Genomic DNA, 22,402 nt, shown 5'->3' with positions numbered 1-22,402 from the left:
AGTTTTCTTTTCTCAATAGAAATTCATAGGAGAGTCATCCAAATATAATTTATAACTAAAAACACCATCATCAATAAACACAGAGCAGAAGCAGGACACTACCAGTGGTGCCAATAACAATAACACCAGTATGATAGGCATCTTTGAAAAAGTCAGATCAGACAGAATATAAAAAATGCTTTTACATATGCAATAGTTGCAGCACTTGAAGCTACTTCGAAAGCACAAGGCTATTGTACCCTGTTTCCCTGCTCTCTAATTATGAAAATGTTGTTGAATATTTGTTTTGAGAATGAAGTGAGCATAGCACAGTACATTTGCACAAAGGTGATCAAAACTATGTGCACTTTCAAATTAGTGTTTCATCACAGGCTGTTGCTTCAGGAGGTGAGTACTGCTGACCAGTAGCAACTGAAGCAAGAGCAGAGTCCATCTTAACTTATTGCTCTGCCTGCATTTACCATTGTAACACTGAGATGATATCAATCATTAAACCTGTAAGAGCCCAGGTGATTTTCTGCCATCTTAGCAACCTGAGTCACTCCACAAGCAGTAGCGCCAAGAAGAAAGCACAGCCACAGAGCCAGGAGCAAAATACTTTCCTCAGTTAGTCACATAAGCCTGACTCAGATTCCCACAAAACTACAGCCTTGTGTTTTAGTATCCAGCTCCTATTTTCAGTGAAAATGGACACCACAGCCAGGTAGTGACTTGATACAGAATGTTGCCTTGATTATTTCTAGATCTTTCTTTGAATCAAACTTTTCATATTGGGCATTAGTTTCTCATACTGAGTGCTATGACACTCAGATATTCAGTTAATCCAAGTAGTTCAAGATGTTGAATCAAAAATTATGATGCTCAAGAATACAACAGGCCTGAACGTGTGCATTTAAAGGCCAGAAATAAGTGCGCTTTGATTTACTTACCTTTTTGCTTCTTCTAAGTGGCACAGATACTCATAAGCAATATTCTGACGCCTCCTCTCATCCATTTCCTCTGCAGAAAGCCTTTCATCATCCACAATAGCTGCAAACAGAAACCCATATGCCAAGTTATACATGAGTCGGGGTGATTTTTAGAGGAATTTTACTTAGAACCTGGGTGAATTACTGAAGGAGGGAAATTAAAATAGTTATCACTACTCTTTAAAAGAAGCATTTTATAGTATGTTGCACAAAGATGTCTAGGTCACCAAGAGCATTCTGTTCTCTCTATAGTGAAGTCTTCAAGTTCCGCTTCTTTAGGACCAAGCATGTATTGCTCTGAGGCCATTGCCTGGTTTGGGGGCAGGATGGAGCACTCAACCACGGGGGCCCGTGGCTGGGACCCAGCAGAGCTTCAGCTTACACATCCTCAGAGGAGTTTGAGGATGTTCATGAGGAAGCTCAAGGCAAGAAGCAGGTGGAACAGCCCCATGCTAAGCAGATCCTCAACAATAGAGACAAAGACAACACATTGGAGAAGTATCTCAAGGACAATGTGGGAATTGGCTGCAGCTTCAGGAGCCCATGAGACTGCAACATGTTGAGCTGCCTCCCACTGATTGAGGTGATGAGGGTTGTAATCAAATGAACCATCTGTGGTTTCTGCTACTTACTGCTGCAACCTCATCACCTCCCATAAAAACATACTCCCAGACGATTAAGGATGTCTGTGCACGTCTCCAAGTGGAAATGACCCCAGTTATTTACAACTACTACTCAGTGACCGGTCTTTCTCTGCTTGTATATAGAATGCCTCTATGAGCATCTCTCCAATTCTTCCAAATGTTTCTAGCAGTGAGTCAGTGAGTCTGAAGGATCATACTGTAGTGCTGACTTCTAGATGAATTTCATCCACAGCAGGTGAGAGTTTTGTAAACAGCCTTCAGTATAAGTCAGTTACCAAAATGACACCCTATCTGTACTAAGCTGAGTGTTGGACTAGATCATCTTGAAAGCATCTTACAACCTTGATGATTCTGTGAAAAATGTGGTCCTACATTCTTTCATGTTTTCAGCCACATGCTCATCATCAGCACATCACCTCTCATGCCATAGCTGGCAACCCAGTGGCTGCATGAGTGAGCCAGAACAAGGGGCAGCTCTTGCTAAAGAGACCTGTTTCTGGGAGGGTTGGCCCTTGATTTGAGCCACTTGCAGGCACAACGGTGCAGGCACTAGGGCGAGGACGGAAATGCAGGGCTGGGCTAGCTGCTTTCTGTGGCAGCCCACAAGCCGGTTAGCTGAGAACATCATGACACATCCTCAGTAAAAAAACCAAAGATCCTGCTTCTCCTGAAATGCACTGTGACATGCTTTGTTAGTTCCATTCCCACACAGACTTGTGCATGCCACGAGCAGGTTCTCAGCTTTTTCCTGACAATTGCTTTAAGTACTGGATAAACACTTTCTGGTAATGGATACAGGCAACTCAAGTAAAAGGCACTTAAAAACAGCAGGACTCTAGGCTTTGCAAGTACTTGCATACCTTGAAAGCAGTATTTAAAAAATAAAAAATATAAATAAATAAATAAATAAAAGGGCCAGAGAAATGATCTCTGCAAATGCAAATTTGCAAATGCAAATGATCTCAAAATGCATTTGCTGGAGACACAAAAGAAATTACTCACCCACATTTTGGACTGATGCTGCCATACATTTGTTAAGGTCTTGTATAGCTGTTTCAAGCTTTGTAGTTTAAGTTTTAATGACCACATGGGAGTTGATACCTCTAATCTTCCTTTGCTTTTAAGATTGCTCTTCCTAATTACCCAGATGTTTCATACACCGATCAAACAAATACGTCTTGCTCAAAGTGTTTTTTAAGTCTGGTAGCTCCAATACACGACTCACTCTAAAACAAGCCCTCAGATACTATAATCAGGATATCACTTGCCATGAACCAAAACATTCGTTTGGAGGCAAACATGGGGTGCAGATGGTAAAACACTGTGCCTGGCAAACTGGCCATGGAGGCTGCTCTGGTACTGCTCTTGCCCTTACCACCATCAGCATAACCAGACAGGCTGCTCCCAACTACATGACATAGCACCTCTATTGCAGAGGGCTCCTGATTCCCCAGAGCAAGGGAAAAGAACTGATGAGACACCACACTGAAGCTGAAAATATATCATTTTATTGTCTGCAACACTGAGATCAAAAGCTCTCCCAACTGTGAGTGCTGTCAGAAGAGCCAGCTGATTGTCCTAGCTGGCTGATGGTCCCGTCAGCTAGGATGGGACAGCCAACACCAGGCCAAGCCTTCATCCCCCGTGACAATTCCCATTGTCCAATGAACCAACAAGGTTCCTCGTACCTTGTTAAATGATTGTTTACTCCTGCCCTCCAAAGACAGCTGAACACGGCCATAAGCAAATCAGAAAAAAGGTAGCTTGTCTGAAGACAGGTGAAGGAAAACCACATGACCCTTTTGCTAAGTATCTACAAATAAACCTGAATAACACTAATGCTTTACGATCTAGTCCTAGATGTGCACATTCATGTGTGCCTTCCATCCCCGACAAAGACATCCCAGATTAAGCAGCCCTGGTCAGCCTCAAATCCCTCATTAAAATTATTTGCAAAGATTGATTCAGAGAGTGGATGAAGGCACCAACAGATATTGTGGAATTGTAATAGTTGTTCTGCTTAGCAAACACTGCAACAATGAAAGGAAGGGGGAAGATTCAAAAATAAGTAATTTGTAGACATCAAGAAGTAGAAAACCCAGTTCCTTTCTAGAGGAGGTATCAGCAGCTCACAAGCTGGAAATCAGACTTCTTTCCTGTCAGGTCCAAAGCAGCTTAAATTTCTGGGCTGAATATCTGAGCACTGAAAACACAGAGCACAGGGAGCGCCAGCACCAACAGTGCTAATCCTGGGAGGAGTCCCTTACAACACCAGCTTCCAATAAGTCTGATTACACACTTACCCTCCAGCAGACACTGGCTTCAAAGCAACTGTGCTATCACATCAAGAGTGGTTGCAGACACAGCTTTAGAAACAGAAATGACAACCTGCAGGATAAAGGTGGCCTCAGGACTGAGCTGCAGAGGCAATTACTTTGAAGACCTGGGTTCTTAAAGTCTAGTCTATAATAGATTTTTTCAAGGGCGTCAGTCTTTGACTAGAACCCTGTGTACATCTTTCTTCAAACATTCTGAGAGCATCCATCAAGCCAGCCACACCAAATTCAACACACAAACAAGTTTGGTTTGGAGACAGAAAGCTCAGTCTTTCTGCTTAACAGAGCAAGTATTAGTCAGAAGACTAGGAAGATTGATGAAAGAATAAACATATTTCTGCATATATCAGTAATTTTTGATAATGCTCAGCTCACAAAGAAAGAGTTCTGCAATAAAAGGTGTTATGTGGCAGAGTAATCAGGGCTGGGCTTCACATGAGGACCTCTACCAAGCAAGATCCTGACACAAAATGTTCCAGCTGAGAAGATCCAAATGTCATAGAACAAGGCACACTCTACATGAAAGCTACACAGAAGGGAAAAAAGGCATCTAAACAACAACTTACAATTAAATTCATTAATTATGTAACTTAATTTCAAATTGAGAGGAAAAATCTAAAATAGTCCCTTGAAGAGGGAATGTTAAGAGTGCATCTAGACAGCCAACAAGACAACTGTTAGCCAAGAGTCAGTAGACAAAATGTGCTAAGACGCCAAGTTCACTCATAGACGCTTCTTCATGAAAAAAGCTTTCATACATTCCATGTATCAAACACATGGAACAGTGAGCAGTACTAAAGCTTTAATTGCCACACATGAGAGATTTATTCTGGTACTCAGTCATGGTGCACCATCTTTCTAATTCTTCCCACAATTGATTCAACAGATGTAACAAAATGTTTACTAGCAGCTTCCTACAAATGTATATTCAACATATTCAGCACAAAAGTAAGTGTTTTCCAAGGAATTTTCCTAAATTGAAGACTTGGTCATCTTCCATCAACTGACACATTGCACTTACATGCACCCTCCTCATTCTAAAATTGTCCTCTGTAGGCAGTATCTAGGACTAATTGATGTTTGGGGTCTGGTTATGAGTTGCAAAAATTTCTGATGTGCTCCGATCCAAGATAGCCACTCCAGTTGTTGGCAAACACTTGGAGCTATGCAAGTTGTTGACCACAGAGCTGACAATTCAGCCCAAGGTGCTCCATGTACCTACAGACTACACAGTGACTGCAGGATTTACTAAGTCAGACTCAGCATTAGTAGACAACATGAACATTTCTGGATTTGAGCAAGTTTTTGGAAGTAGAGACCCCATGTCTGAAGATGCAATATTATTACTGAAACTAGCAATCAGCCCAAGTGCAAAAGAGCCACTGGAGCCATGACCTTACTAACGGAATCTGGAAAGACAATTAAAACTTCAGGTTCACAGAGATGTGGTCACTTCGGACAAGAATTTTAAAAACAAGTACTGTCTCTGTAAATGTCATCCAGTTCAGAGTTCATCCTCATAGTACATCCATGACCATGATTTTGGAGGTCCCAAGATCAGAGATAATTTATATTGATACTGAGTTAACTGGAAATCTAATCACTGTTTCAGCATCTTACCACCCTTAGAGAATTTCTTCCTATTGTCTAATCTAAATCAATCTTCTTTCAGTTTGAAGCCATCCCCCCTTGTCTTATCCTACATACATGTATGTATGTATCCTACATACACTTATAAAAAGCACCTTTCCATCTTTCTTCTAGGCCACAATAAGGTGTCCCAGAGCCTTCTCTTCTCCAGGCACATCAACCACAACTTTCTCAGTTTTTCCTCATAGGACAGAGGTTTCAGCCTTCTGAACATTTTTGTGGCCTCCTCCTCCGGACTCATTTTAACAGATCAGCATCCTTCTTATGCTGGGGTCCCCAAAGCTGGATGCAGGACTCCAGATGGGCTGTTATGTGGCTGGAGTGGAGCGAGGACAACCACGTCCCTTGACCTGCTGGTCACAGTAGTTTATGTTTGAATTTTCATTAACTAGGAGATGTTTCACAGATCTAACTTGCAACAGTTTGCACATCAGTCCATGGATCCATGGATTGTACTTTTAAATGGTGCTAAACTTAAAATTTCTGTAATTTGTAACAAAAGAGCATGCTAGGAAAAGTAACATTTGTTACAATTTCTGAATACAAATTTATGGATCATTTTATGAGGCATAATCCTTAAATTATTCCAGTATAACCATTTACCAAAGAATTTTTGTTATCCTGGAAAAATGGAAGCTGGAAAAAAAACCCTGCAAAACCTACAGCAGCACTTAAGGCTTCCTAGTCATTCATTTTCTCTCATACATATGACTATCTGCAGCAGTTCAAGAACAGCACGTGGCTGCTTTTAGCAGGCAGACTCTTTAATACGGCATTTGCCACAGATATACCAAAGGACTTCTTACACTGAAGAAGGCAAAGAAAGGAACAGAAGCTTTTATTTCTCAGGGCCAATCCCCCTCAGTTTCCTGCCACTAGAGACTTTTTCCCATGAAACACAAGACGTGAGCAATGAGGAAGAGAGCTCTTTTGGCACCACAACAGGGAAGTTCAATGGACAAGGCATAACAGATGATGGAGAGAACAAAATCCTCTTACGGTGATAGAACAGAGTTTGTAAAGTCAAGGTTGGGGGGGGAGGGGGAAGAAAGATACAGGAGTAAATACTGTAAAATGTTGGGATAAAAGTTTTTCACTAGAGTATTTGAATTAAACATTAGCCAAACCACAGTTGGCAGTCTCAGCTGTCTGCTGTCCGAGCCACATAGTAAGCAAGGCAAGGCAGTGTTTCAGTCCACTGGCAAGAAGTTCTGCAAATTCTGTATACCTCCCCTGACACCTTCCTGCCTCCTCCTCCCCAGCTCATACCCCCTGTCCAGTTTTAGTACAGTCAAAAGTACTTAACAGAGACATACTATAACAAAAGCAAAGGCCAGGGAGCCTTTCTTGCACAAAAACTTCTGAATGACAGTTTGCTGGCCATAGCTAGTCCCAGCCATAGCTGAGCCCAGTACAACACGCTGTAGACAGCATCCCATTTATGTCTCCCTGTACTGTGAGGACCTTAAGTGTTTGTCATCACAATTCAGTGCTGTAATTTCAAGAGGAAGCTAGCTGCATTTTAGATGGTCACAGTGACTTAAAACCTTATGTTATATGAAAACATACAGCAATCTTGCTCTGGTTTGAAAGAGGCCAATAAATTCATCTCTTGTGCTCTCTTTTTATTCCTAGTAAAATTTGTACTCTCAGGTACCTAGCACCCCATGAATACCTGCCTTGGACAGTTCAACTCCATGGTTGCTCCTAGTTTGGCATTTCTTATGCTGTCCACTGCACCAACACAGCACCAGCCAAGCCCTGTGCATCAAGCAGGAGTTGGCAATGCTCTGAGGCAGGCTCACTGTACCCTGAGCTGTCCTCATTGCAACACAACAGGAGCTCAGACCACTGCCAGGAAGCTGCAAAATACAGGGAAAAGATACATGTACAGATATTAGAAAAGCACTCCTCAAAGCTATGAGCAGACAGAGTTTCCCCCCCTCAAGCTTCCACTCCCAATATCAGCTTGCAGGTATCTAATGTAGCAGTTGATTAAATATGCAGTCAAGTGTGTCAACCATAACTATGTGAACAGAGATAATTCAACAGGCTACTATGAAAAAATGGCTTTACAGCGCCAAACACCTACTACAGGTGTTCTGTTATTAAGGTACTTTGTACATGCAGGTCTATTGTTATTCTGGAAGTTGTTTATCTTTGGACAAAAAATGTAAGGCTCTGATGAAAACTGCTTTCTATAGACTACTTCTGTCAAAAAGTACAATTGAAAGCAACTAGCATGTATGTCACTGCAATGAGACCAGATGGCCTGAATCTTTTTCTGTCTTTAGTTAGGGGTATTCAGTCCATTCCCTGAACATTTGCTCCAAGGAAGGGCTCTAAACAAAGGCAGACACTGCAGGCACTAAAAAACCTCCAACAGCTGTGAACTTGGAGGGCAGATTCACATAAGAGAGTAGACTAAAACACTTAATTAAAGAGTGGGGGTCTTCAATATATAATTTTTCAAATGTTTCCAACAATGAACTATCCTCCCTCTTAAAAATGGCTATATATCTCCTAATCTAGTTATTTCATTGTCAAAGCATGCAGGCTCATATTTTCAAAAAAAATTACAAATGCATCTTCTGGCCAGCAGATAGATATTATCCTTTCTCACAAATTGTGTGTCACACAGGATCTCCAGGGCCACTGCTCTGGACTGTGTCTCACTGCCAGACACCGCACAAACAGGGAAAGCAAACATGCACCATTAGCATGGGAGAGTTGAACACAGACATCCAGTAACAGACATCCTGATATAAAATTAAAAATGTATGCTAAAACCAGTCTGTCCCCTGAGCTTTCCAGAGAGCCTCATTCCTGTGCTTTACTTTCCTGAGTCCTCCTGCTCCTCCTCCCATTTCCTTGATAAAGGTCTTATTTCAGTCTTATGTATCTGCCACCACGAGGCCTGCCACATCCATTTATGGATACTGAGCACTATTGCAATACATGGGCTTTGGGACTATCATACAAGGGGACAGTGATGCAACAGCAACCACATTCCATGCTCCTGGAGCCAAGTTTTAAAACCACTTCATTTCAGCCAGACACTGGCAAAAGTCTGTAGGGCTCCTCAGACATGTCTCAAGATACTTCCATCCCCACAAAGTTCAGAAAATCTCATTTAACCACAGACAAAAGATGGCTTGGGCATTGAGCAAGTGACTACATGCCAGGAAGTTTAGTATTCAGTCTTCTGCTTATAGGTATACACATCCTGTATTCTGCTTTTAAACCTCCCACTTTCTACAGTACCATCACATGAGACTTTAGTAGAGGTAAAGACTAAAAAATACCAAGTAGTTCTGGTGTTACCTTACTGTATGGTGATACTAGAGCATGGACATCTCTTTCCTAGTAGGGTCATTTAACCCTGTGCAGAAAAATAATATTTCATTTTAGCTTAACTTCATTATAATTCTTCAGTATGTTTGGAAGGACAAGGAGACAAAGTAATGGAATTGAAGGAAGAATGTGAAAACCCAACCATTTTCACTTAGCTGAAAGTGTTGCCATCTATGATTACAAACATGGAATGTATCAGCTTGTTGCTCAACCATTTCTACCAACATTTAACTGCTGGTCTCACCATCTCCTGCATACTTGGTACAATTGTTTAAAAAAAAATTGTATATGTCTGTCTTTGCATACTTTGCTAGCTGGTCAGTTCAAGGCACAACAGGTTCTCCCAAGATCCTGGTGCTCAAAAAGCACCATTAAAACCCTAGTTCCTTTCTATGACCTTAACCTTTTAGGTCAGCTAAGACAGTTGACCTTAGCATTCTTCACTCCCTTTTTTTTTTTTTTTAAAAAAAACCTCTTTACTCATACTCACTATTTACTAATAAACCCTCAATCTAAGTTCCCAAAAAAGTCAAGTCTAAGGAAGCACTCAGACTCATGGACTCTGAAGAGGCAGTGAATACCAATTACAAACAACTTCTTTTACTTACAGGCCATACTATCTCCACATGCTTAGTCCAAACACATTAGCATGACCAAACTTCAAGGCAGATTTTAGAAGGTTACACTGGTATTGTCTCTGGTTGGAAGGTTTATTTAGTTTTACATATGTTTACAACAAGAATGACATTTTCATGCGAGTTAAAAAAAAACAAAACACAGAACTATTTTTTGAACACTTGAAGCATTCTAAACAACATTGTGCATTCAAACAAGCTTTCCTTCTTCTGAGATTAGCTCATGAGAAAACAAATTGTAAAGTGTCAAGGGTTCCTTTGCCACCTTTATCCTATTTTCTTAAAGAGCTTGTAATTTAAATTCTATGTATTTTGATACACTTTTTACTTTGTTCATTTCACTGGAATTACTTAAACCTGTTTACTTTTTAGTAGTAATATACATTAAAATCATTAAATACATTAAACATTATCATTAAACATTAAATACATTAAATAAAAGAGCCATAATTTTACCATATGGATTCCATTTCCTTACATTTTACCTACTGTGACCTCAATTCAACTTAACACAAGCAGACTGTAAATGAAATGATGAGAAGAACAGTTTAATCTTGCCAGGCTAATAAAATGCACTATGCAACTATGAAAGAGCACAAAAATGCTAGTGTCTGTAGTGTGCCTCAGTATCAACCCTGTAATTAGACTTAGTCAGAAGACAAATGCGAGTCTTTTGCCTAAAAATGCCATAAAATGTATTTCTAGTATTAGGCACTTTAATTTTTCAATTTTTCTCTGAAGAGAATTGCACATCTATCAATAAGTCAAATGTATATATATGTATATTTATGTACCTAAAAGGACAAGTAACTTGTGGGCACTAAAATACTGTGACAATCGCACCAAAAAAAACCACCAAAAAAAACCTAATCAAAAAGGCATTCAAAGGCATTCATCCCTATGCAAGCAGTTGGAATCAAGAGTCACAAGTTAACAGGAAAGGTGACTGTGCCTGCAGCCTTCTGCAGAACCCTAAAGGCAACTGTCTTTGTGTGCAATCACACCACACCACAGCCTGGGGCCACAACCCCACCCATCAACATTGGTGGCAGAGCAGAAAGCCACTGCAGAAGTGGAGTGGAAGAACAGGAAAGTGAGGCTGGAGACCATCAGTAGAAAGGGCAGGGCACAGACAAAACTCACTACAGTGGCAGTGGGAAATCCAAATGCGGGCTTGTCTGCCCATCGTGTGTTCACACACATTGCTACCCACACCTCCGTGGCACTCCTCTTAGCTATTTGCATAGCAAAACCTCTGAGCTAGCAACAGTAAGATCACTCTAGTTGTATTGTTTAAGACACCTCAGCCAGCACACAGGGCCAGAATAAAGCACCAGGCTTACTTGTGGCAAAGAGGGACTGAGGAAAGTAGGCATATGTTTGACAAGAGCTACTGATGTTTCGCCAAAGGCAAACCTACTTGAAGTCCACAATGAAGAGCATAACACAAAGGTTTTCTGCTTTTATTGTTATTCCTTGGTAGAAATTCAAATACAGATAGTCATTTAAACAGTAAGCAATTAAGATTATGCCCTGCAAATGCTGCACAGGTTTTCTGGGTGAGGACCTTGCTCAATTTCTGTTTTGAAAATGATCTGTGCTACAACTTGAGGCCAGAAGAGTGATTCATAAATACATTTGTAGCAGACCTCTACTACCCAGGGGCTGCTTCGGGAAGGCTACACTTGAATGCAAGAAAAGAGGAAGACAAGGACAGGGATGGGGAAGTGAAAGAGAGGGGAAGGGATAAGCAACTCAGACCTCCTGAAGGAAGTTTGGGAGGAAAGAGTTATCAAATGGATTCAATATTCAGATCATTGGAGGGCTGAAACCAGAAAGCTTCCTATTAATCAAACGCTCAGTACAGTAACCAAACAAAAGAAATGTGGTAATGTGTAGCATAAAGAACAGAAAATAAGGATGACAGGCAGGAATTCTGGAATAAAAGAGAATCTGTGGAGAAAGCAATGTCTGGGTCACTAACTAACTCAGAGTGTAGAGCTCTTGGTCTGAACCATTCGATTCCAGAGGACTGAAACATCTGTCCAGGAAAAGCCATAGAGGAAGAGCACCAGTTAATCACTGAGTAAATTGGAAATCACCATGAGAAAGACTGCAGTGTAGAAACCCTCAGCCTTGACATCTGGTCTTTATTCTTCCTTTGACAACTCATCTTCTGGTTCTTTCACAGCCAGTCTGTTGCAGGGTCCTTCTACCAAGGTCTGAATAAACCATCTGCTCACTTTTCCCACTTTCTGAAAGGAGCTCCAGAAAACACCTGAAATGTTGCAGTACATTTTTTCTTCAAGATACAAAAATAAGCATATGAATATATACTATGAGGTTAAACTGCTAGAGCACATCTACCTCTGCCTGGCTGGGTTTTCATTCCCAAATAATTATTACAGTCACAATATCTTCAAAGTTTTAACTCAAATTCTTTCACTTACAGGCACAATGGATTTATTTTTTTGTTTAATCTTATTGGGGGGAGAAACAACTTGTGCATTAAGGATAATAGAACTGAAAAATTAGTTTCAGCTATAGACCTGACAATGAGATTGAGCAGTTAAAATACAAAAATGGCTTCAAAATCACAAGAACATAAAAAAATGCTTTATGTTGCATAATACTTACATATAGATATGGTAAGTTTAGGTGATGAGCAGGACCCTAGGGCACCCAAAGGCAGAGAAGAACAAAGCCATGGCAGTTCCCATCCTCCCTCCAGCATTCCTGGCTTCCCTGGGAAGGCAGCTGACCTGCTTGTTGAACAAGTCTCAAAACTGCTGTGCATTCAGTAGCTATTTCTAGAGATGATATGGCTCTGCACAAGCAGGAACCACACACAAAATAAAGGGTGGAGGCACAACATCAGGCTCACAAGCTAGAATCTCACTCCAAAACCTCTTGGTTTTGTCGAGTGCACTGGTCCACACAGAGGCAAAAAGGTCCAGTGAATGGAGATGCACCTTCTTTGTTCCTGCTTCATGAGTAAGATGATAAATTCTTGCAAGAGGAAGGCAAACACAGTGTACCTGTGGGAGTACTCAGTTCAGGGGCAGTGTCAGGCTGGCAGTGACCTCACTTATCACTTGAGGCCTGCTTGCTGCCTTCACTTTGTTTACAGAAGTACTGGAGCAGATAGTGCTGGCTCCAGGGTACCCTCTGCCAGGGCTCTCAGGTAGGTCACTTCAGGAGCACACTGCACAGCAGGCAGACACTGTTTGTAGGACACCTGCCCACAGCACTTCTGGACAACTCTGACCCTTATTTCTCATTTGCATACATACCCAGTAATATGAATTAATTTTTCCTTCATCATTGGGAGTTAGAACCATAGGAGAGAATGAAATCACAAAATGTTTGAGCCTTGAATAACAGACCTTTGAGCAAGGTTTAAAAAGAGCACACAAATCTTGACCTTTTAAGTCAGTACATCCAGTGCATATTTACTGAAACTTGAAGCTGTTCTGAGTGACAATGACACATCTACCACTGCACATATCTTTGCAAAATCAGTACAGAGCGAGTTAGATGTTGCCCCTAGCTTATCAATAAGCCAAGTACTTTCATTTCCAGGACAAGTCTTTGACAGCTGCACCCAAAAGATAATTTTTTTATCCAAACCATGCACTCACAAGTTTCCAACTATTAGTATTTGTTCTACTAAATTTTCTCTAACCTGAGAGAGACTTTGTCTGCAGCATCATGAATAACTTAATTTTTCAGGTTATTTGCTTATGTCTGCCGTATAACTCAAAGCAATTTCTGGGTTAATGGAGCAAGTACTGACCTCAGGACAGCCTCCTTGTTACCTTGAGCACATTTCCTCTAATGACAGTATCACAGTGATACAGCTAAATATCAATTGTGTAAAAAAATATCAGGAGCATATCAGAAGCATTATGTAAACACCCCAAAACAAGTATTTTCCTTGAAACAGCAATATTAAGACCACCAAAATAAAGGAAGCATAACTAGCATTCAATCACTGTTATGGCAACAACAGTACAAGCAAGACAAATAAACTTAATACCAAACTAAGTTAAGTGTTTGCAATTTTTGAAGTCTCTATCCAAAAAAGAAATTTGCACGCATAAGGGCTGGGCACAGAATTTTATTATCTTTTGTATAGCTGCAGTTTGTTTCCTTTCTTAAAGAGCTTCTTAACGAAACGCATGACTTTTTCTCAGCTTGTAACAGTTCTTCATCCAAGTTTTGCCCTGGTTTCAACTCACACTCTATGGACAGCTTCCTTATAACAAGGCATTTACTACTGGTAGAGGGACTGGAGCATATAAAACATAGCTACTCCCATCAGCCCAGGTGAGTTTTTACCATTCCCATTCCATAGAGTAACTATTTCTGTGTAGACCCACTGTCACAACAAGCCTTGCTCATCACAAGTATTCCTCCTCTTCCTGGCCTCCACACAAAAGGCTGTGAAGCATGAACACATGTGAAATACCTTCTACCTAATTTGTAACAGTTTTCATACAAATGGTCAATTTTCAAGAAAGTTTATACTTTATAACTTCAGGAAATTATATTAAAAAAAAACTTGATCACAAGTAAATTTGCATCTGAAATGTGCCCTAGAAGCTATTGGAGACAACTTCTACCACTGCTATAGGAACCCAAAATTCTTAACTTTTCATTTCTTTGTCCTTTTGGGGAGTACAAACAGGCTTGTCCATGAGCAGCATTTGCATCCTGGTCAGAAGCAGCCTACCTTCCTGACAGTTTCAGGCAAAAGAATACAGATGAACATTACAGAAATCCACCTCTGCTTTTATCATAAACTTCTGCAAACATTTAGGAAGCTACTTAAGTTTTTTGAGTGTGACAACAACAAAACAAAACAAACCTCCCCTCCACTTCACCCCCCGCCTCGAAAAAAGAGGAAACTAAGTGTTATTGCCATGGTTCAGTGTTATAGGAAACACCAGCCCTTATTTGCCTGTTACTAACCACAGTACTAAGAAAGTTGATTCATTTTGTTCTAGGACAGCTCATATCTGTGTAATCTTCAGCAAAACCATGTGATCTTACTTCTCATTTTCTGTATGTAGATAACAGTTGGAGCACAGGGGGCTGGTTTCACAAGTGATAAAAAGCTGTCTATTTTCTGGAGTATTCTAACCCATTTGTTAAACATCACTTCCATAGTCAGAGGTGATATAAACTAGCAGGTAGTCACATCCAGTCCTTTAAGGTAATTTGTCTAGCCACCTCCAGTAATCAGCTGCCATGCAGCTTCGAATCCCAAGTCAAGGCTGGTTCTTTTCCCAGCCTCCACTAATCACAGTGAAGAAATCTGTGCTCTGCTGTGGCCTGAAAAGCAGTATTCAAAGCAACTTCTTAGGTTAGATGTAGTGAAATCATGTTTACTGTGTGCCTCTTTTCAAAATAGCTGACATTTTTCCTCGGTTAAAGCTTTTCCCCAGATTTCTCCAAATATAATCCCTGCTCTACACCCAGGACTCCTTCATGTTCCTTTTCAGTTAGACCACAATCTAGCCATGCTGATATTTGTTCCGTTATACTGTATTGAGAAGATATGGAATTTTAGAATTGTTTTCCACTGAATATAGGCCATCCAGTCAATTATAGCTTGGATAAATCAGTTGATCTCGAAAAAACTAAAAATCTCAGAAATAAGCAGCACATACCACAAGTTACATCTCATCCCCACAGTTTTCAGTCAAGAACAATTTTATCAGCTACAGAAAAAAAAGGTTGAATGCCAGTGTGTGTAAAAAAAAAAAAAAAAAATTTTCTGTCTTGCTTGAGTAGTCTGCAACTCACACAGTTTCTTCAAATTTTCTTACCACTGCAGCATTGCCTGACAAACACTGCCATGCCTTTTACTGGCATAGATTTGTGAAATTACAGCAGTAAAGAGAAGATTACCCCAAAAATATTTCTGCAATTCAAAACTCCCTGGGCAACAGAGAGCTGAAAGCAGCCCCAGCCGTTTCAGGCACACAAGGGTGTCAGCAGCACTACAGCAGAGGCAGCTGGGGACACCAGGGCGATGCAAGAGATGCTCCTTCCTGTGTGCCCCAGTCCACCCTTGAGTTCTGCTTGCATGTTTTCCTGTCCCACCACATGCACACTTTCCAGATCTCTATGTGCAGTGGTAGCACAACTTCAACGTGATCTGCCATTCTTCCAAATGTTGGTGCTCATCCCTTCTCCAGCTACTCCATCATGCTGGCAGACCTGCCTGCAGGCTCATGCTGCACCCCAGACTGGGGACCTGTTCTCATATAAAGTAATTCCACAGGAGGTGTCAAGGTCACTTCTTCCTCCAGCAGAGTTGGCTGAAAGCACACTCAAAACCACAATTTCAGGGTGTGGTTCCAGGGCAATTTCAACACCTCTAAACTGACTGCCAAAGTCGCACCTGGCCAGAAAATCCTCCCTCAGCCAGCAAGTGAAGCTGTGAGACCTGCAGTCACCCCCTGCACAGTCCAGAAGTGACTGCAAATCCAGCAATGCAAATCAGCTCTGCTAGGAGAGATTAGCTTCCTGACAGATTGGGTATTCGTGCTGGCAAGAGGTGAAGTTGTCCTCAGCAGCATGACAGAGCACCTGAGAACAAGTTCAGACTGCTGAAACCTCACCAGTTGCAGCAGTCTGGAGCAAAGCGGGAGATGGGATCCCATTGCAGATAACACCAGTTAAAAACAACATGTTATCAATGATGTTGACCCTAGACACAGGATCATGTTCTCAAAAAATTTGTGTCCTTGATTAGTTCAAGGGTTTTTTGCCTTGTTTCCAATACCTCAGCCAGAATATTAGGCACAGGTAGCCCCAGTACTCATCTATGATTCCTCAAAACATCTTTGAAACAACATCCTTAAAACACAAGTGAAACATTTACTTTGACCCTACAACCCTGTGGAAAAGCAGCTGCCTTAGTAAAGCACACTTCTGTACAGAGTCTGGGTGTTTCCCATTCCAGCTGCCTCTAGATTAACCTGTGCTCTCCTCCCAGAAAAGGAGGCTCTAATCCCACAAATATAATCAGTTTATAGAACAGTTCTATAAATCAAGCAGGAGGTTATTATTAATTTCAGGAGGAACAGACAGTAGAGGATTAATAGCATGCATGAATACAAGTTCCTATACACAGCTTGAAGCCTGGTAAGAGTTGTTTTAAACACCTTACTAGATGCCATAAAAACTTTTACTGTGCTTTCAAAGAAGCAGGTAAGAGTGCACAAGAGAGGTCTGGCAGAGACCACATCCTTTGACACTCACTTTAGCAGAAGCCACAGGCTGCTTAGTCTGATATATGCAGGCCAAAATAGGCACCTGAGATGAGGACAGTAGTTTCTAACAGCTTTGGAGTCCGGCTGCCAGACAGGGCAGGACCACACCTGCAGGCAGAAAGTCTTTATGGGCTAGCAGCCGTTTGCCAGCTGCTGTGAGTCAGAGCTCTGAAGTGCTTCTTGAATCTGATTCCTGAAGAATTTATAGCTGGACAACCTCAACTTGGGCAATAAGTGATAACAAAGAACTGACACAATCCCTCTGGATAAATGTTTCTTGCTAGTGCATATTCATTTGAACAAAATAGTAATTTAACTGAAATCAGCCACCAGCACAGGTTCTTAATGGCTGTTTATTTGCTTACATATTTCAAGAGGTATTTAGAGGTTAATGTTTCACTGTTCAGAGTTCATAGCAATACCATCTGATGTAGTATCCCATTCCCTCCCTCTCCCACCACCTTAGCAAGGCTGTTGGCCACCAGACAACACACTGCCCCATGAGCCCTTCACCACCACAGGCCATGGCACTCTTGTCATGTGCCACAGGTAAAACTCAACTGGAGTAGTGCCAGGACAACATGCTGGTCTCTAGCACAGCCCTGTCCTTGTGTCAGACACTCAGCAGCACCCTTCTCCTCCCAGCAGTGAAAACAAGGCAGTATATGTTCAGCAAACCACATCAAAGCCCAGCTGGCACCACTCGGAAGGGGACATTGCTGTTTTCTGAAGGTGAGCGCAAGTGCCAAGGTGCAGGAAGTGCTGACCCATGAATGAGCTGTGTGGGGGACAGCTCTTCCACCAGCCTGTCTTATCAAGGATCAGCAAATGAGGCCTGTACAGCAGGCATCCCTCCCCAGGATGGGGGCACCTGGCCCCTGCCCCCCCAGTCATGGTCCCCAAGCCAGGGTGGGCACAACTCCTCCCCTGTCCAGTAGCTGTGCTTTCATTCCACAACATGCAGTAGTTCAAGGATACCCATTCAAAAAAAAACAACGAAACAGCCTGAACAAGTGAAGCAAACACAGCAGGTTAATCATTTCCTGCAAGGAACAAGCACAGGAGAGCACACTTGCTTATCATCACACTGAAATATGACCCACCAGTCCTGCCTGTCACTAACAGGCTTTTTTTGTTTTATTTTTTTAATGCCTTACCTGTAGGCTTATTCCTAGTAAAATGTAGTCAGGTTAGAAAATCATGCAACTGAAACCCCACTTAACAGAAGAAGCAAGCTAAAAATCTGAATGCTTCATATTCCCTGCCTCAAGAATTGGACTTGATGTAGCACACTTACATGTGCTATAAATCCTGTTTCCAGCGCAATATTAACATTTCCTCTTTCAACAGCATTCAAGTAGCTTTGAGCATGCTCTAACTTAGCTCTGTCCTTTCTTTACCAGTAGACTTTAGGGGAGATGAACCTGCTTTGTACAAAAAGCACACAGAGAACCACTCCTACCAAGTGAATTATGTGCGCTTGGTTACATAAAGCAGTTAAACTTTTTGAGTTCTCATTCAGCAGTTTAATTATTAGCAACCTACAAAAAGAGTGGAAGAGATAAACAGTGTGTTTGGTTGCCAAATAACACCCGTCAATAAAAAAGGAGAAAAGTGTTCTCATAAGTCAAAGTTACTACAAGAAAGCATACATCCAAAAGAATATATATGCATAGGACACAAAACCTTTTTTTTTTTTTTAAATGTTTCAAAAGTCTTTTAAAAAACCCTAAAATCCCATCTGGTTTCACTTAGGAAAATCCTATGGAACTTTTACCAGAAGACATTTCCCCCTTTCTAGACTTAAAAACAGCCATTTGTTCCCCTGCACTTACTAGACAAGCAGACAAATTTACAGTTTTTTTATGTTAAAAGCTTTTTGAAAAGCCACTGGTTTGCAAACTTTCACATCCTGCTGAGCAAAGAAGCTAGGTGTAGTTTCATAGGGAGGCGTAGGCTGTGTTTCACTTCAGGTTTGCCCTGCCTGTCTCCACAGGCAGAGCAGCACTCCCCCATGAAGCTTCACACTGCTAATATGTTTCATCTCCAAATTCCTAGTGCCAAACAGTAGCAATTCTGGGAGCCAGCACCAGAAGTACAAGCAACGCCCTAATCACTGGATACCGAAGTCTGTTTTCCCCTGTACTAACCCATCATCTCTGCCCAGTGAAACTAGCTTTCCGGCCTCAGTAGCAGAGGTGAAGACTTAGCTGCGTCTCCAACAGAAGCATCTGCTGATGTTGGAGCACCTAGCTCACTAGACAGGGACTCAGGGCATATATTAATTCAGCTACTCCAAGCATGTTAATGCCTAAAATCCTTTTGAAGTCCAGATACTCACAGCCTTACTCTATGTAGCTTCACTACATTCCTGGAAGTGCAGTGAAGCCATTCAGATAGTTCACAAAATATTAAACATTTGTTTCTGCTCACAGATTTCAGGGGAAACTAGCTATAAAGGAGCTGAGAGTGTCAGGAAATGAACACTCTCAAAGACACACCATTACCTGATTTGCTATCTTCCCATGTTCAAAACTTCATGCTTAATCTGTGAGGCACATCTGAGATTAATCCCTTTTTTTGGTCTTCATAATCTTCCACAGCACAAAACATTTTTGTTATAAAAAAGTTGTAGCTGTAGCGTAAATCCAAATTCTCTTGTTTTGTGAAACTCTCCTTCTGGTTGTGTTGGGATTGAGAAATGAAGCAGGCAACAGCTGTAGCCAGACTGGAAACCACTACTTAAATTCAGTTGCAGTGTGCCTGTTAACACAGTTTCAGCTGTATAAGCTTGTTTCCTTGTAATTTTATGTTCTCACTTGAATTGGTACTGGAGATTAATATCTGTCTGAAGGGCTCAGTGGAGCACCAACAGAAATCTCTTCTGCATCTTTTTTAAGCTAAAGACAGCAAGCAGAGTTGGAAGCACATTTCAACAAGTGGTCTGGGAAGCCACAAAACTTCCACCCTAATAGACTGAGGGAAGGCTCTGGGATTTTGCTCTGATTTTCCCATGAACCATGCTCATCCTGCACCAGCACAGAAAGCGATTGTCTTGCTGGGTTTCATTCATCTATTTCCTGACTTGAAATATGGAAATGATCAGCTCTAAGATTTTTTTTTTCCTAGATGTTACTGTATCAGCAAAGCTGGTAAATGTACAACTACTTTTAAGTTAAGGATATGTCTTCCCAGTTACTCACTGTGCTACAAGTTCTTATGCTCAAGGAGAGTTCTTTTCCCCAATGGTGTTCCCTCAGTCTATAAAATGCAGCCAAAATTTGCATGTGCCTTCTCCTCTAGTTATCAAAATTAAATGCTACTCAATCATGCAGCAGTTTATATAGCACCTGGCTGAAAATTATGACAGTAAAACGCCAGCATTCTTCAGAGCAATACACAAACTTGGCTAGGAGCTTGAAGCCAGAAGTCAAAAGTCCAAGTCAAGTTAAATGCTTAAAAAAGTTCTATGCCACTAAAGCAAGGGGTCTTAGAAATTTGATATCTTAACTTGGACATTTTATTGAACTCCTTAGGAAATCTAGCATAGATGTGGTGTTCTCAACAAAAGGATCTGTTTGTCAGTAATCCAAAAGTTTTAGTTATATAGAGAACCTACAAATTATGATGGGCTTTCATAAAAGCCCAGATAATGCTAGTGTAAGTTTCCTTGTTAGAGAGTCTTTTCTTTTTTTCATTTCTTTAAGGTGCTGGGTCTCTTTGCTTCTCAAAATTCCAGACAAATGCAGTGCAGATAAAGCATATGTATTTCTCTAGACACAGGCTAAAAAACCCAAATGTGCACTTCTATTTGTCACTGCAGACAAGGCTATGGCTTGTTCTTTAAAGTATGGAGTTCTCCATGGAGTTTTTTGGTGTATTTTTTTTGTTTTAAATCTTGTCATCAGTCTGGCATATTTAAGGAGCCTTCGCCTAGAACCTTGAAAGAAAAGTAATTTCAAAGGTTCCTGCAGCAAAAATTGCACTCCAAAAAGAGGTGGATGCAGCGTGGCACAGCCTCTCACTCAGGGAAGGACAGAATCAATACTGGATCCCGAGCAAGCAGACTTTATTGGTCAGAGGGGAGGCACCATTAGAAAAGACAAGTGTACTCTCATCCACTTGTGCACCTGGGGCAGGGAGACCTGACACCAAGAGCAGCTACAACTCAGAACAGGAACGTCCCCATGGTAACTAGAACAAAATGCTCTCAACTACTATAGCAAAACATAAGCACAAAGAGGATAGAGTATATCTTCAAAGCTATATTTAGCATCCTTAACATGGTCATTCTTTCCCATAACAATTGAGACCTACAATCCTTAAAATACTCTGAGCAGCTCTGGCAATATGGTAAGTCACCTTCAGCACCCGGGCAGGAGCAAGACTCAAAGGATGAGCCCTTTGCTTTAAGTCAAAGCCTAATCTTTGGCTATACCAGAAGTCATGGCATTACTGACTTCTACCTGTCCAGACCCACATATCTTAGGACCAGCCAGGCCAGGCTAGATGTACGCAGGAAAATCCCTGCTGCTGGAGTCCTGCTGGGCATACAACAAGCATTTCTGCATCTCAGGCAAGTGGGCTGGAGCGCAATGCTGCACACCTGGACACTGCCCGTACATGTGCAATGGCACAAGCAGCTGGGAGGACTGGCTTCACAAGCAAAATTGTCACCTTTGCTAACACAATAGCATGGCACTCGGACTATGCCTGTAGTAACCACTGAACACCCACCTTCATAAGGATCTCATCCAGCTACTGGGTAAAATCAAAAATGAAACCTACACGTAGGCTCCACAAACTGCCCCAACAGAGAGCACCAGTAGGGTGAATCTGTCATCAATAAGTAGAAATGCTCAGAAGAGCATGGCATTCTGCAAGCTGAAGGTCTTACTGCCAAGCACCACGTTTTCTACTTGCCCTAGGTGGAATCAAAGTGGCCCCTAACACTGTTAAGGAGTTTTGTGTTTCTTTCTAAAAGGAGGTTTCAAAACCGGTTTTAAACAAAGCTACTACGATAAGAACTGGGAAGTTGCTCATTAGACCACGGGACGCCAGGGTTGTTTTGAACTTTGCAAATCGTTTGTGCGTTCCCATTTTGCAATGCCTGAAGTATCAGAGGCGTTTCTTATATGAATGGCACAGCCATGGGCTTGCACTGCTCTACCCCACAGGAGCCAGAAAAATCAGAGGCAGGTGCAGGATCACAGCACGGCACAGCACGGGCGGGAGAGACCAGCTGATGGAGGAGGTAAGGGCTTCAGGGGTTTTTCTTAAGGATACTTTCGGGAGTAAACACACACCCTCTGAAAAGAGATACCCAGTACCTGCACGGTCTCTCCCCTCATCCCAAGTACTTAAGAGTTGCAAAGGTCTAAGACAAAGTTATAAAACTAGAAAGCAAAGGTTTAATTTTACAGTCCGAAATTCCGAAGTAGTAATCCAAAGGTTACCGAGTTACAACCTGAAACTACAGCCATAACTCAAGTTACGAAGTTACAACCCAAACCCGTACCTGTAACACCA

General features: G+C 41.6%; 1 protein-coding gene across 3 annotated transcripts in view; it reads right to left on the bottom strand.

The window, feature by feature from the left end:
* Positions 1 to 22,402, bottom strand: part of IQGAP2 (IQ motif containing GTPase activating protein 2) — a 127,340-nt gene that overhangs the window by 104,516 nt on the left and 422 nt on the right. For all 3 annotated transcript variants that reach the window (XM_058826276.1, XM_058826277.1, XM_058826278.1), the window contains exon 2: positions 930 to 1,029. In XM_058826276.1, coding sequence (XP_058682259.1) covers positions 930 to 1,029 — 100 coding nt within the window. The remainder of the gene's footprint in view (positions 1 to 929; positions 1,030 to 22,402) is intronic.

The sequence above is a fragment of the Poecile atricapillus genome, chromosome Z, assembly GCF_030490865.1.
Source record: "Poecile atricapillus isolate bPoeAtr1 chromosome Z, bPoeAtr1.hap1, whole genome shotgun sequence".
NCBI classification, from domain to species: Eukaryota; Metazoa; Chordata; class Aves; order Passeriformes; family Paridae; genus Poecile; species Poecile atricapillus.
This window is presented reverse-complemented; position numbering and strand designations above follow the sequence as displayed.